The 14,593-nt window shown below is 41.6% G+C and overlaps 1 protein-coding gene across 1 annotated transcript in view; it reads left to right on the top strand.

Annotated features, from left to right (window-relative positions):
• The window catches only part of LOC138783038 (fibrocystin-L-like), a 218,263-nt gene that overhangs the window by 187,790 nt on the left and 15,880 nt on the right, over window positions 1-14,593 (top strand). Inside the window, exons 52-57 of the mRNA XM_069957185.1 lie at window positions 893-1,041; window positions 1,837-1,959; window positions 6,314-6,425; window positions 9,487-9,603; window positions 9,713-9,878; window positions 12,382-12,614. Coding sequence (XP_069813286.1) covers window positions 893-1,041; window positions 1,837-1,959; window positions 6,314-6,425; window positions 9,487-9,603; window positions 9,713-9,878; window positions 12,382-12,614 — 900 coding nt within the window. The remainder of the gene's footprint in view (window positions 1-892; window positions 1,042-1,836; window positions 1,960-6,313; window positions 6,426-9,486; window positions 9,604-9,712; window positions 9,879-12,381; window positions 12,615-14,593) is intronic.

The following is a 14,593-nucleotide window of genomic DNA, read 5'->3' as shown; positions in this document are numbered from 1 at the left end:
GCACTCCAGCACTGAAACTGGGAGTGCGCTCTATTGTGGACATTATCTATCTATCTATCTATCTATCTATCTATCTATCTATCTATCTCCTATCTCCTATCTATCTATCTATCTATCTCCTATCTATCTCCCTCCTATCTATCTCCTATCTATCTATCTATCTATCTATCTCCTATCTATCTATTATCTATCTATCTATCTATCTCCTATCTATCTATCTATCTATCTATCTATCTCCTATCTATCTCCTATCTATCTATCTATTATCTATCTATCTATCTATCTCCTATCTATCTATCTATCTATCTATCTATCTATCTATCTATCTATCTCCTATCTATCTCTCTATCTATCCCTCCATCTCCTATCTATCTATCTATCTATCCCTCCATCTCCTATCTATCTATCTATCTATCTATCTCCTATCTATCTATCTCCTATCTATCTATCTATCTATCTATCTATCTATCTATCTATCTATCTATCTATGAGAGTATTAGGTTATAAAAGAGGTTTTAAAGGAATAGGCCATCATTTTAAGATTGGTTGGAGTCCAACTCAACCTGGTTTTACAGCTCATCCCATTCATTTTAATGGGAATTAGCAGTACACATTAAAGGGAACCTGTCTACATACACAGATATCAATCAAGCCTGGCCTTCTTTCCAGACATTTATAAAAGAAAAAAAAGTCACAGAGTTTCAGCATAAATCATAGTTTGCTGGGAAAATGGAGCCGGTCTCTGTTACTTGCTGCCCAAGTTCAGGCATCATGAAACTCTTGACAGGTTCCCTATACCACTTCTCCTAGACATAGTACATAACAAATACAACCTAAGGAATACAACTTAGGAATACAACCTAAAATAACATGCAAAATTATTGCTTTACAGATGTCGCTAATCCCAAGCAGCAATGGTTTAACAATGAAGCTTATGGCGGCTTATATGGCATCTTTATGAACAAAGATGGGTTCCCTGGCTGTACACGTATAAGAGGATTCACACTATGGAAGTGCTGGGATTATGGCATCTATGTCCAGGTAATGTATGAGGATATGGGTGCTAGGGAGACCCCTTAAGGGCATCCTGAGCCATAGTTACAATGTATTATCTGTACTATATGGGGGTCAGTCTCACTTCAATGCACTGTAATGCACCAAGTTGTTTACCGATAAAGCATATACCCAATACACATGGAGTTGTGTTACAAGTTTATCACATTGTTGTATATTAACTCCCCATGTGAATGAAAGCCTTAAAGAGGTTGTCCAGGCAAAATTTACTTTTCCCCTATCCACAGGATAAGGAAAAATTAGGAGATCAAGGGGGTCTGACCTCCATACCCCCGATGATCTCCGTATCGGTCCATGGCTTTGTCATGAATAGAGCCGCGGGTACAGCACATGACGCGCATCTCTATTAATTCCTATGAAATTCAAGGAAGGAGCCGAGTAAGCCGGAAGTGTGCTGTGCTCAGCTCTATCCAGCAACTCCATAGGAATAAAAAGAGCCACGGATCATGTGCCATACCTGGTGCTCTATTCATAGCCGCAGGGCGATACAGGGGGGTACACTTCTTGATCTTGACTTATACTTTCTCCAGGGATGCCATCAGATTTTAATGTGCAATTTATTTTTTATATTTTTTATAATGTTATAAATACTTATTGTTGAATAAACTGATATATTTACCTATATTTGGCTCAACATGCCCTTTATAGGTTGTAGTACTGTAATGCACCAAGTCTGGAATTAATGGGTGTCTGACTGGATTACTGTGACGCTGATGTGGTGCATTTTGCCATTTAATGTCTCTTACGTCTTTGTCCTTACAGATTGTATCTTCAGTGCAGATCTCTGATGTGTTTCTAGCAGATAATGGAATGGGTATACTTACTATAATATACACGCCGCCATCCGTCACTCACCAGATATCTAACAAAACAGTCCAGATCTCGGTAAGCAAGAAAATTATTATTATTATTATTATTATTATTATTATTATTATTATTTTCAAAGCGCCCTTGATTCCAGAGCGCTATACAAGCAAAGGAGGTGACAAACAGAACATTAAAAATAAAGACAGGTTACATGAATTAGGGAAATGGCAGACTGGTATACAGGGATAGAAGACCCTGCCCGTGAGGGCTTACAATCTACAAGACCCTGCCGTGAGGGCTTACAATCTACAAGGTAAGGGGAAGGACATGGAAGGTAAAGGGCAGCTAGTCAAAGTGTGGTGCAGAAGTATTGTAGGTTGTAGCCTACTAAAGGAATGTGTTTTCAGGTTACTTTTGAAGGTCTTGATGGTGGATGAGAGCCAGATGTGGCGGGGTAGTGAGTTCCAGAGTACGGAGGAGGCTTGGAAAAAATCTCAGAGGTGATTTTGTGAGGTACAAACAAAGGGATGCATAAAAGGAGGTCGTTGGAGGATCAGAGAGTTCATGTGGGATGGTAGCAGCCAATTAGTTACAGTTGTGCTCAAAATGTACATAGCAGAATTTTACCTTTCTTGTCCTTTTTTCATAGAATATGAATTTTAACACAAAAATCTTTTTTTTTCCACGCATGGTTAGTGGTTGGGTGAAGGCATTTACTGTCAAACTTCTGTGTTTTCTCTTTTTACATCATAATTAGGGATGAGCGAACCGAACCGTTTCGAACCAGTTTCGTTACGAACTTTGGAAAAAGTTCGGTTCGGCACCGAACTTTGAGAAAGTTTGTTACGAATCTGGTAAAAATAACAACGGCGACGCAAAATTGTACTTTTTCACAGAATAGACCAGGATACAAGATATTATTACTCCTATAATCCCTTGTGTCCTGGTTTTCTGTGAATATCAAGATGTGTGTCTCCTCAGATATATCTGGGTGCTGCCTAATCAAAAATGTAATGTGACAGCTGTATGTGAGTATTAACCAAAACACATGAAAGCAACTTCAGTGTTCAAGCTTATTGAATTTATTAAGTGAAAATCAGTTCATATCTTTACAATCAGGTTCAAAAAGTAAGAGAACCCCGTTTAGCCGCAACAACAAAAAGTTTAAAAAAAAGTCCAAAAAAAGTCTTATCACTGAGAAATATAAAAAGTCCCATCACTGTCCGAGAAACCAAAAAAGTCCAAAAAAAAGTCCCATCAGCTGTCCTATCGACTGTCCCATCACTACACAGTTGTGTAGAAAAATGTTGGCGACTAATTGGGTATCTTGGTGCCCAAGACTGTGCACCCCAGTGCTGATGTCTGGTCCTTTAATTATTGGCAAGGGCAGTACATGTCTGTTACTGCCCATTGGGTCAGCATTCCCCCAGAAGACCACCAGAAAGTTAGCCCATTCTTGCCACTGTCACTTCCCCGATGCTTTAGGGGGCCAGTTCTGCACAAGTTCTGCCTCCACCAGCTTGCAACCATCCACCACTTTGACTGCAGTCCAACTTGCCCCGGTGTCTTACCAACGATGTCAGGCTCGGCGCTTTAGGCTGTCCTCCATCTTGTGAGCCTGGGTGAACGAAGCCACAGTGGGCAGGAGCTCCTCCGGACCATCAAGTAGGAGATATATGAATGGCTGAGCCAAGGTCAACTAACGGTGGGAAGTGTTGTAGCCCACAAAGGGAGGAACCTTTTCTCTGCAGTGCAGCAGGGAGTCATACACTTTGTATGGCACATGTGATAAACCTCATAGTGCACAGGTTTCTTCAAACATGTCGTGCCAATTGTTGATCCCTTTTGAGGACGCGACTCTGTGAGCAGGCATCAAGGACATCATCCCACTCGTCCGTGTTCTTAAAAGTGCGGTGAACAACATCATCAGCGAGGAATCCCAGGCCACCACTCCAAGGTTGAACATCCTCCTTCATGAATAGTCTGTTCGCAATTATACTGGACTGGGTGCAATCAGGTACTGCCTCCTCCTCCTCCTCAAATAGTCTGTTCTCAATCATACTGGGCTTGGTGCAATCAAGTGGTGCCGCTTCCTCCAATAGTTTCAACCATACTATGCTGTTTGCAATCAAGTGCTACTGCCTCCTCCTCCTCCATACTGGGTCCATTACAGTACTATTACTGCTGCTGGTTCCACTGTCAAATGTCTGTTTTCCACCCTACTGTGTCCAAGGAACTTTGTGTCCTATGTCTCGTGTAATCACTTACACCTTGGCTAATTTTTTTTTTACTATTTTTGAACTTTTATTTTTTCCACTTTTTTTTTATTGTAATAGCAACTGCAACTAAACAAAACTATACCCTATCACACTCCAACTATTGTAGGTGTAATTATTCAGGCGTTATAGCAAGGTTCGTTTTAGGTTCAGTTCGGCCGAATCCGAACTTCACGAAAGTTCCCCGGATCGAACTGAACCGAACTTTTCAAAAGTTCGCTCATCCCTAATCATATTGATAACCAAAAACATCCAAATGACTATAATCAAAAATTTACATACACCAGTTCTTAATACTGTGTATTGCCCCCCCCCCCCCCCTCTAACATCAATGTCAGCTTTTGTGGTAGTTGTGGATGCCGCGGTCCGTTTTTTTTTTTACAGCGGCACGGTTCCCATGTACGTCGCCGTTCTATCCACGGGTACCGGGCCGGGGCTGAAGCACAGGAGGCGGGCCGGCCCACCTCCATTGGGTGGAATCCCCCAGCCCTGTATTACGCAGCTCCATTGATTCTAATGGAGCTGCATCATAGAGGGGAGGGAATTTCCTCCCACTGGGGGCAGGCTCCTGTGCTTCAGCCCCGGACTGGCACCAGTGGATAGAACGGCGCCGTACACAGGAACCAGGCCGCGGTTCAAAAAACGGACCGCAGCACCGGCTTCCCATGACAGAGCCGTTCTATCCCTGGGTCAGATTAAAGAGGATGTACCTGATGGTTAGAAGACTCAGATGGCCACTCCAGAACCTTCACTTTGTTTTGCTGTAGCCAATAACAGGTCAACTTCCCCTTGTGTTTTGGATCTTTGTCCTGTTGGTACGTCCCATGCGCAGCTTCCGAGCTGATGAGTGCAAATTTGCCTCCAGTATGGCTAGTTGCTGAATGGCCAACTGATTAAATAAAGAGCCTTATCCACGACTACCACAAAAGACTATGGTATGGTACATGGTATTAAGAACTGGTGTATGTAATTTTTTTGATCAGTCATTTGGATTTTTTGATTTTCATTATGATTTAAAAAGAAAAAACACAGGAGTTTGACAATAAATGGCTTCACCCAACCACTAACCAGAAAACAGTTTTTGTGTTATCATTCACATTCATGTATAGGTATACATCTGCCATTTTTTCCACTGGGATCTTGTTATATGGGCAGGCAATACTTTCTTGTCTGCTAAAAACAAGACAAAAAAAGAAACATGTGAATTCTTATCTAAATATCTTAACAAATGCAATGATTCTATCCACCTAGTTGTGGCAGAATTTTTAATTCAAAAGAATTGAACCAAGAAAAAACTAAAACACATATATGTTCTTTTTGCTCTGTTTGTGATCTATATTTTAATTTCAAAATGTAAACAATTAAATAAGAAAGTGGTGTATATTTCTCAGGGGGAGTCGTGATGTGGTTATGGTTCCCCAACACTTTAGGAAAAAGTCCTTCTCCAAAAATCTAAATAAATCCTTGGTTCAACATTTCACTTCTAGAAATCTAGTACCCATAACTAATATTTTTTTTCAGCCTTCTCCTGAACTAGAAGTTATCCAGAGGTAGATGGCATAATATATTCTTTATTACAACGCGTTTCGGCCCTATATCGTCTAACATGGGCCTTTATCAAGTATGATAAAGGCCCATGTTAGACGATATAGGGCCGAAACGCGTTGTAATAAAGAATATATTATGCCATCTACCTCTGGATAACTTCTGGCTGCACCGCTGTGTGCAATTTGATATACTCCTGCGCTACTATATTCTGATGTGGATTCGACTTTCGGTCCTGTAATCAGCTGATTACACATCTACAAACAGTTTGAAGAAGATAGGTACCAGGAGCAGGGGACTGGAACAAGTCGGAATACTCAAGCAATGTTTACATTGCCACATGGTCCGTAATAGTCTCAAACACGAAGAAAGATGGCCTCCACACCATGCAGTTGGAAAAAGACAAGGGCAAAACAGTAACATCTAGTGGTAAGGTGTGGAACTACAGCATGATTATTCAAATTTTCAAATGACGGCCTCTAGTGCTCAACTAATAAAACATCAGAATCCCGACATCATTATAAATATGTTTCTATATTCGGATTCATGGTCCTTTACATTTGAAATAATGTCCCAAAATTATTTAAGTAATCTATATATTTTTTTTCCAGAAATCGGTGCTGGTGGGATCCAGTCCAGACTTTGATTGCAGGGATGTCCTCACAGACACTGATCCCAATATCAGGCTTACTTCTCAGCATCGCAGTAAGAGACCTTCGACAGGTAATCCCTGATTATCTTTTTTTATTTCCTCCCTCTAACTAACCTGAACTTGACATCTCACGCTCAATCTCTGGTACTAGCATCACTCCTGTGAATCAAGCTCGATGTCTGGGGGTTATGCTAGACTCTGATTTATCTTTTACTTCTTTATATTTAAGCTCTTGCACGTTCCTGTCACCCACAGCTCAAAAACATTTTCAGAATCTGCCCATTTCTTACAACTGATACAACTCAGACTCTTACTGTCGCCCTGATCCATTCCTGTCTTGTCTACTGTAACTTCCTACTAATCAGTCTTCCTCTCTCTAAGCTCTCCCCTCTCCAGTCTATCCTGAACGCAACAGCCAGACTCATCTTCCTCTCCAACCATTACACTGACATCTCCCCCTGTGCCAGTCACTGAACTGAATTCTGAATTTAATGGGCATCCAGTGCAAACTCCCCACCCCCACCCATAAAGCTCTCCACAATTCTACCCCTCCATACATCTCCTCCCTCATCTCCACCCACCATTCTACCCGCTCTCTACATTCTGCTAATGATCTTACATTAACCTCTTCCATATTCAGAACCTCTCACTCTCGCCTCAAAGACTTCTCTCGTGTTGCACCAGTTCTCTGGATGCTTTACTCAGACATATTAGATTAATTCCCTACACTCACAGTTTGAACCGTGCCCTAAAGACTCCTCTCTCCAGGCACACTTTTAACATTATCTAAACTGGTCCCCCCTCTGCTGTCAGGGGAGGATGAACTTTACCATAGGCCCCGGGATGTTAACCAAGCCTGCCCCCCCCACCCCCCAGCCCACTGTAACTATGGCAGTACTAGCATAGTGTTTATAATACAGGATAGATAATATCATGATGTCCTGAATTGTGCAAAATTGCTGTAAAAAAAAGTGTCCGTGGGCCCCCTAGTAGCTCAGGGCCCCGGGCTACCGCCCGAAACGGACTTATTGTAATCCGCTACTGTCTGCTGTCCCCTCATCTTTTACTCTATCTCCGGTTCCATAAACCACTTCAAAAATGCACACTTTATAGAAAGTCATCTTTACTGGAATCGTGATTAACAACATCACTAAAATGTAACAGCACACAGCCGTGTCTGTTATCTGTTCACTCTCCTGCTCTTTCTTTGGCCGGGTTCACACTGAGCAAAACTAGCGGAATTCCGTTAGCCTCCCTCTCATAATGTGAGTCTATGGGAGGCGCACGCTGCTGTTCTCACAGCGTCTCTTCGCACTGAAGAATAAACATGTTCATTCTTCAGCGCGGAAAGAGCAGGAGCGCGCGCCTCCCATAGACTTGCTAGTTTTGCTCAGTGTGAATCCGGCCTTAGTGTACTTGTTTTCTGACATCTTCTCACCGGAGCTGAGCTGACTTCCTGGGATTGAGCCCCCTCTAGTGGCAGGTGTATGTCTGTTAACCTGTACAGGCTCGGCACACATGTTCTAGTGAATTCTAGACTGATCACCTGAAGGTACTTAAAGCCATCACTTCCTGACCTCTGTGCTCAGTTGTTGGTGTTGTTTTAGTCAGCCATTTTGTCTGTGCTCCCTAGCCATTCGCCACTTTCCTCACCTCCCAGCGACATTCTAGCTGTTTGGATCTTTTATTTCATCTCTGGCTCTTTGCTCCACTCTGGTCGACACCATTACTTTGAAACATTGCAGTTTCACTGTGGAAGAAGTACATCTAGTCCCGGACTCCAGAACTCTTTCATTCCTTTTAGTCAGTTATCACCTAGCGGCGTCTCTGAAACAAACCTGGGGCTCCTTAGACTCCGCTCCTTGGAGAAGGCATGTCAGCACTCCTTGATGATCTAGGGGATCTACTATCTTGTGTCTGGTCCATCCATTACAAGAAAAAAGTTTAAAACACCTAAAATCAATACATGGTCTGAATAAATACCTGTGAATCCCCACAATTTCTGGGATCACAACATAATAACATAGCATAAACTGGATAAATGGCCAATCACAATAAAATGCATGCCCAATTCACTATAATGTGCATGCAAAACAATACCACCAAAATACAACATAGAATAAATAAAATAAAACTCAAAATGATAAGGAACAAACCTAGCCCGGTGAAAGTGAGATACAACCCACATTACTATCAGCAACATGATTTAAATTGCCACTTGGACACTTGAAACATAATGTCACTGCATAAACATTTGCTTGATGCATGACAATACCATTTTTAAATCGATGTAAAAGACAGACCATACTGCTATCATTAACAGCATTTAAATTGCAACTTATAATAGCGCTGGGTAAACACTTGCTTGACTCAATTTAGAACTAAATAACTTTTGGCGGCACTGACAAATAGATAAAAAAAATGACAGCATGCTGCACAGAATTAAAAAAAGAAAACATTTGGACACAGGTTGAAATATAACAGCACTGTTCTAGCAGAACAAAACCAATATTGATGGCACTGACAGATATATAAACCCTGACTGCATGTTGCTATCAACAACAGGATTTAAATCGGCATTTGGACACATAAAATATAATTGTGCTGTATAGAAGCTTGCACATTGTGATCATCAACAGTAATCTATTAGTCCATTATTCCACGTTGGTTAGACCAGTATTTTATTCAGCTGTTTTTGCTTGACTGTGCCTGCCTCAGTATAATTTACTTCTCCTTTTTATTGATGAGCTTTGTCCACAGGGATCCCTTTTGCTGGATGTTTTCTCAATAAACTCTCAATAAACATCCCTTATACTCCCAATATAGTTGTTCGCTTGTGAAATCCTAGTCCCTGTTTGTCTAGCATTGATGACTAGGCCTCATTCCATGTTACTCAGGTCACTTTTTTCCTCCCATTCTAATGTGAATTCACACTGAATATATGTGAATCTATAGAAGACTTGCTCATTTTATGTTGCATTCTACAATTGTTTATTTAATGTCTACACATAGCAGCTTCAATTGTAAAGAGGCAAAATGCTTTATGAGCTCCCTCCATATCACAACTAGTCATGCTTTTACTGTATGCTTCTAGTCACCAAGGTTTGTTTTACATCCCCCATTCTTATACAGGTGGTAGAAGTGGTATATGTTGGCCCACCTTTGCCTCTGGACATAATTTGGCTCCTGGATACCCGAATGCAGGATTAGTGACCTATAATGCGATCAGCGGCCTCATGACCGTGGAAGGTAAATAATCCTTATACTTTATAGTTGTCTTCTATTTATCATTATTATACATTTGTATATTATTTATATTGCTGCAATAGAAACTATGGAATTATTGTTTCATTTTAAGATACAACATTTGTGGGCTACAAATCTGTGTGTTCTGGACAATCCAATGTAATGTTCATGACCAACCCTGAGAATGAAGATTTGCAGCACCCAGTGCAAGTCTCCGGGATAACAATGGTGGACAGTTCAGAGAATCAGAAAGTCTTTATTCATCGTCCAGATGTGACGTAAGTAGTCATACTGAAATGATTGATGTGTGAAGCACAATGTATTGATTGAATATATTTATGAAATACTCCATAAATGTATTCAATCGATAAAACATACTGTACATAACATTACGTTTTTACATAGACATCCATTGAATCCATAGAGTGTCCAGCAGGGGGCGCACTATATATTGAAGTCAATGGTACTCATTGACTTCTATATATAGTGCGCCCCCAGCTGGACACTCCATAGGAATTACAACTGATTCGTGACATCACAGTTTTTTACAGAATTTGAAGTCTCCATGATCTACTAAATTAAGGGAAATTGCAGTATATGTGCATTTCCTATAATTAATGTACATTAGAAATTTGTCTAACTTTCCATATGTAATAACATATTAAAAAATACTTTTGGCCGAACTTCTCCTTTAAGCTATGCAAATAGTCAGTGATCTGCACAGAGAAACAGAGCCCCATAGCAAAGATCAAAAAGAGACCCTTATAATAGTGTGAGCTATTGCCATCATGGATAGAAGAGTTTAAGGCCGTATTCGGCGGGCCGATGTTTAGGAGCAATAGAGCACTTGTTTACTCCTTTAACAACTTTAAGGCTGATAACAGTGTCTGTATAAAGGGAATGATGTGTCTTCTTGGGGAGACCATGAGCCATGCTCCCTGGAAAATTTTTTTTTTTTTTTCTACCTGCCATGATTTCTTTTTGTTAAAGTAATGGGTCTTTTCCAGGTTTTTTCAATATCTGGCTTCACCTGTTGCCTTATCAGTCAATTTGAGAATGCATTTACTGGCTTTGGGTGCAGATTAAATTGTTCGTCGAAATGTGCGGTCTGTCTTTTCCAGTCTGCTTCCATGTGTTGGTCTAGTGTCAGTTATTTGAAAGTGTCTATCATGGGTTTCTGTTTTTGTATTTTTTTTTTTTAATCAGATAAATTTTTAATTAAAAAAATGTAAAATATTGTCTCTGACATGTAGGATTGGTAGGAGCATCAGTAGCACCCCTGGTGGCAAAGGTCAGAGAGGCATCCTTTGTGCAATGGTTTATCTGTGCCAAACTTTTCTTTCAGCCAACGTTCCAAAAAATCCACTACCCCCGCCCCCCTCCTTTTTCTTGTATACTGCACGTTATTATGCTGCTTTGTGTTCTCTCAATCATTACTTTTATCAATAAGCACAGTAATCTTATGCACCATAATAACACATGTCATAGGCAGCAACTTGTCTTCCCTTTCACTAACTCTTTTTTTTTCCAATGAGGTGACTTTTTCATTCACTTTTCTGAGACCATGCCTGATAATATTAATGTCTCTTTTACACTTCCAATATGGGCATGTAAGGAGAAACTGCTTTTTGCAAGGGCAGCATATATATCTTTCAGAGTGGGCTTTGAGGCAGCAAACTCCTCCTCATGGCTGCTATACTCTCTTTCTCAGACTGTGAGGGGTTAAGTGAAAGTAAAACTGCCTCTGCAGTACTTATATTGCTGCCTGATCCTTGTCCTCCTCTGGTGACTGTGCTCTGCTCCTTGCTTCTCAGCTCAGACAGCCCTCTTCCTCTCCGGCATCTCGAGTATCCCAATCTCCAGTAGTGCAAGCAAATCTTTGCAGCCTGCCCGCTATGTCATGGCTGCGATCCTGATTGGCGCCGGCACCGCATTGCTTATGCGGCGTAGCCATGCTGCTGCCCTTCTCCTTACCCACTTTTTTCTGCCAGCGGATCATGGTGTATGCTGACTGCAGCAGGCAACTCCAGGGGGGTAAGTGAACGGGTGGTGCCGGTCCTGGGGATGCCGATTGCTTCCTCCTACATCGGCAGTCAAGCCATGCCCCCTTGTATCAATTTCTCACATGACCACTAATTGGTCTCTTAATTTAAGTCCTGGGGATATATAAATACTGGGAGCCATTGTAAGGACCCAGGAAAGGTGACTCCTAAAGGTGACATCTGGTTCTGCAGTCTAGCGACCTGTCAACATTGTTAAAGTAGCAAGGAGGCTAAGAGTTTTTTTTTTTTTGTAACCTCTATAGCAACTGCATGGACGGCCTCTATAGTATGTACACCTTTGCAACTAGACGGAAAGTTAAAGAAATTCTAAGTAGAAATGATAGAACAGGGGAAAATCTTAGGTTCTATCGAACTCGAAGCTTGACGAACCTTCCGAATTTGATTCCCGATGCCTTCCCGGTCCATGGGGAAGGAGGAGACAGCCCGGTTACCGCCTGGAATTTCGTGATCCAGCCTATTACCTAGGCTAAATCTCGTAATTCTAGGCGGTAACCGGGCCGTTTCCTCCTTCCCCTTAGACCGGGAAGGCATCGGGAATCAAATGCGGAAGGTTCGGCAATTTTCGAGTTCGATAGAACCTAAGATATTCCGCTGTTCGATCATCTCTAATTCTAAGTACCCTAGGTTAGCACACATTGCAATACAGAGTGAAATGTGTGTAATATATTAGTCTATGTAAACAGCAGAGATGTGATTGGTTTCTGTCTTGTCACAACAGCAAAGCCAACCCATCTGACTGTGTAGATATGACCTGCGATGCTAAAAGGAAGGCATTGTTGAAAGACCTGGATGGTTCTTTCCTTGGATACATTGGGGTTGTAGTTCCACAATCAGAATATCAGTGGGAAGGAGACAAAAGATATGGTCTTGGAGACTACAGGATTCCCAAAGTAATGCTGACTGCCCTGAATGGAAGTCGAATCCCTGTGTTACAGGTGGCACCATACAAAGGTAATTACCCTAAGTATACTCTAAGGGGGACATTTTTCAAGCCAAAAAGGTATATTTTTTGGCGGAAAATGGCCAGATGCAAATATTTTTTTTTTTTTTTTTGCAGAAATCAATAGTCCAGGCGATTTTAAGAAACTTTGTAATTGGGTTTATTAGCCAAATCTGCCATTATCTGCATGTAAAAAGCCTTTTCCCAGGTCCCCCCCTCCTTCCTCTTTTCCATCCACTGCAAAAAATCAGGACATTGTGACTTGTTGCAGGAGTCGTACTCTGTCTGCTCTAGGGAGAGGGGAGGAGGGAGGAGGAAGGAGGGAGTTAGCCGGCAGCAGAAAGCAGATAACAGAGGATTACAGGCACAGAGCTGGGTGACAGCTGTAATCTGAGCTCAGACAGGTCAGTGGTGACTGTCTCAGGAGATAACGGGTGAGGTATTTGTAGATTAACTCTTTGTTGTCCTGTTTTGGTCTTTTCTTTAGCTCTCTCGATAGGAGAACAATGAAGACAGGGGGGAAAGCTTCAAACTGCTTTTTCGTGATAAAAATGCATTTTTTGGCTAATAAACCTAATTACAAAGTTTCTTAAAATCGCCTGGACTATTGATTTCTGCAAAAAAAAATCACGACAGTGACACTTTAATAAATATTTATAATAGATAATATAATCTGGCCATTTTCCGCCAGGTACGCCTAGGGGACGAGGAGGGGGTGGACAGGGGGTGCGGGCCCTGGGTCCGCTTAATTTATCATTTTTCTTGCAGAAAAATGATCAGGAAACCTACACCAGCTCTGAGCCGGCGTAGGTTTCCTCGGCGCACACACTGGTGCGCATGGGATTTATGTAGAGCCAGTGCGCCTCTACATAGACCAGCGTACTGTCGGAGCTGCGGGGACATTTTCAAGCCCGGCGCAGAAAACGCCGGACCTAATAAATATCCCCCTAAGGGTACAAACACACAAGCCAGATCCTCAGCGGATTCCTTGCTGCAGATTCCTTGCCTCAGCTAAATCCGCTGTGGATGTTTAACTGTCAGTTTCTATGAGAAGTCATGCAGGGGGATTGACATCCGAGTATGTAATTAACAGCCCCGTTAACCCCCCTACCTGCCAGAGCATACATTACCTGCTCCACGCTCTAGCGTGCTTTGGGGTTCCCAACTGGACGTCCCTATCAGCCAATCAGTGCGTTGCCCCCCACAGCCACTCACTGGCTGAGCAGGACGTCCGAAGTCACCAGTGCAACCTGGCGAAAGGCAAAGCAAATCATATGCTGGGCTGTATAGCTAGAGGTATAACCAGTAGGAAGAGGGAGATTGTGATCCCGCTGTATAGAGCTCTGGTGAGATCACATCTGGAATATTGTGTCCAGTTCTGGAGACCTCACATTAAAAAAAATGTTGATAAAGTAGAATAGGTCCAAAGACGTGCTACAAAAATGGTGGAGGTTGTCAGGCAGAAACCTTATCATGAAAAACCTAATGAGTTAAATTGTAGTCTAGAGGAAAGAAAAGAAAGTGGGGACATGATCGAAACCTTTAAATATAAAGGTAAAGGACTAAAGGATTAAATAAAGATCAGGAGGGAAGTGTTTTTAGAAAAAAAACTGAACTTAAGAACAAGAGGACACAGTAAGAGGTTAGAACACCTACAAGTCCCAGAAAGGGGTCAATGTATACAAAATATTCACGAGGGGTGAAGCCCACAACTAGCTACTAACACCTATAATGTTCACCACCCATAATAATCACAGCAGAATACAATAAATAATGTTAATAATTCTTTATTTGACACTAAATCCATTATTAAAAACACCCATTAAAAATAACAAAACAAAAACTTGGAGAGAGAACTTGGTACCGGTTAGAAGTAAAAATATAGGTAAGGTGCTACATGGAGACATGATTAGTTAGATAGTTAATTCGTCACACATGCCTAGCACTAGACAGTAGTCAAAAATAAATACATTTGGGAGGTGAAAAATAT

Source organism: Dendropsophus ebraccatus, chromosome 2 (genome assembly GCF_027789765.1).
Source record: "Dendropsophus ebraccatus isolate aDenEbr1 chromosome 2, aDenEbr1.pat, whole genome shotgun sequence".
NCBI classification, from domain to species: Eukaryota; Metazoa; Chordata; class Amphibia; order Anura; family Hylidae; genus Dendropsophus; species Dendropsophus ebraccatus.
This window is presented reverse-complemented; position numbering and strand designations above follow the sequence as displayed.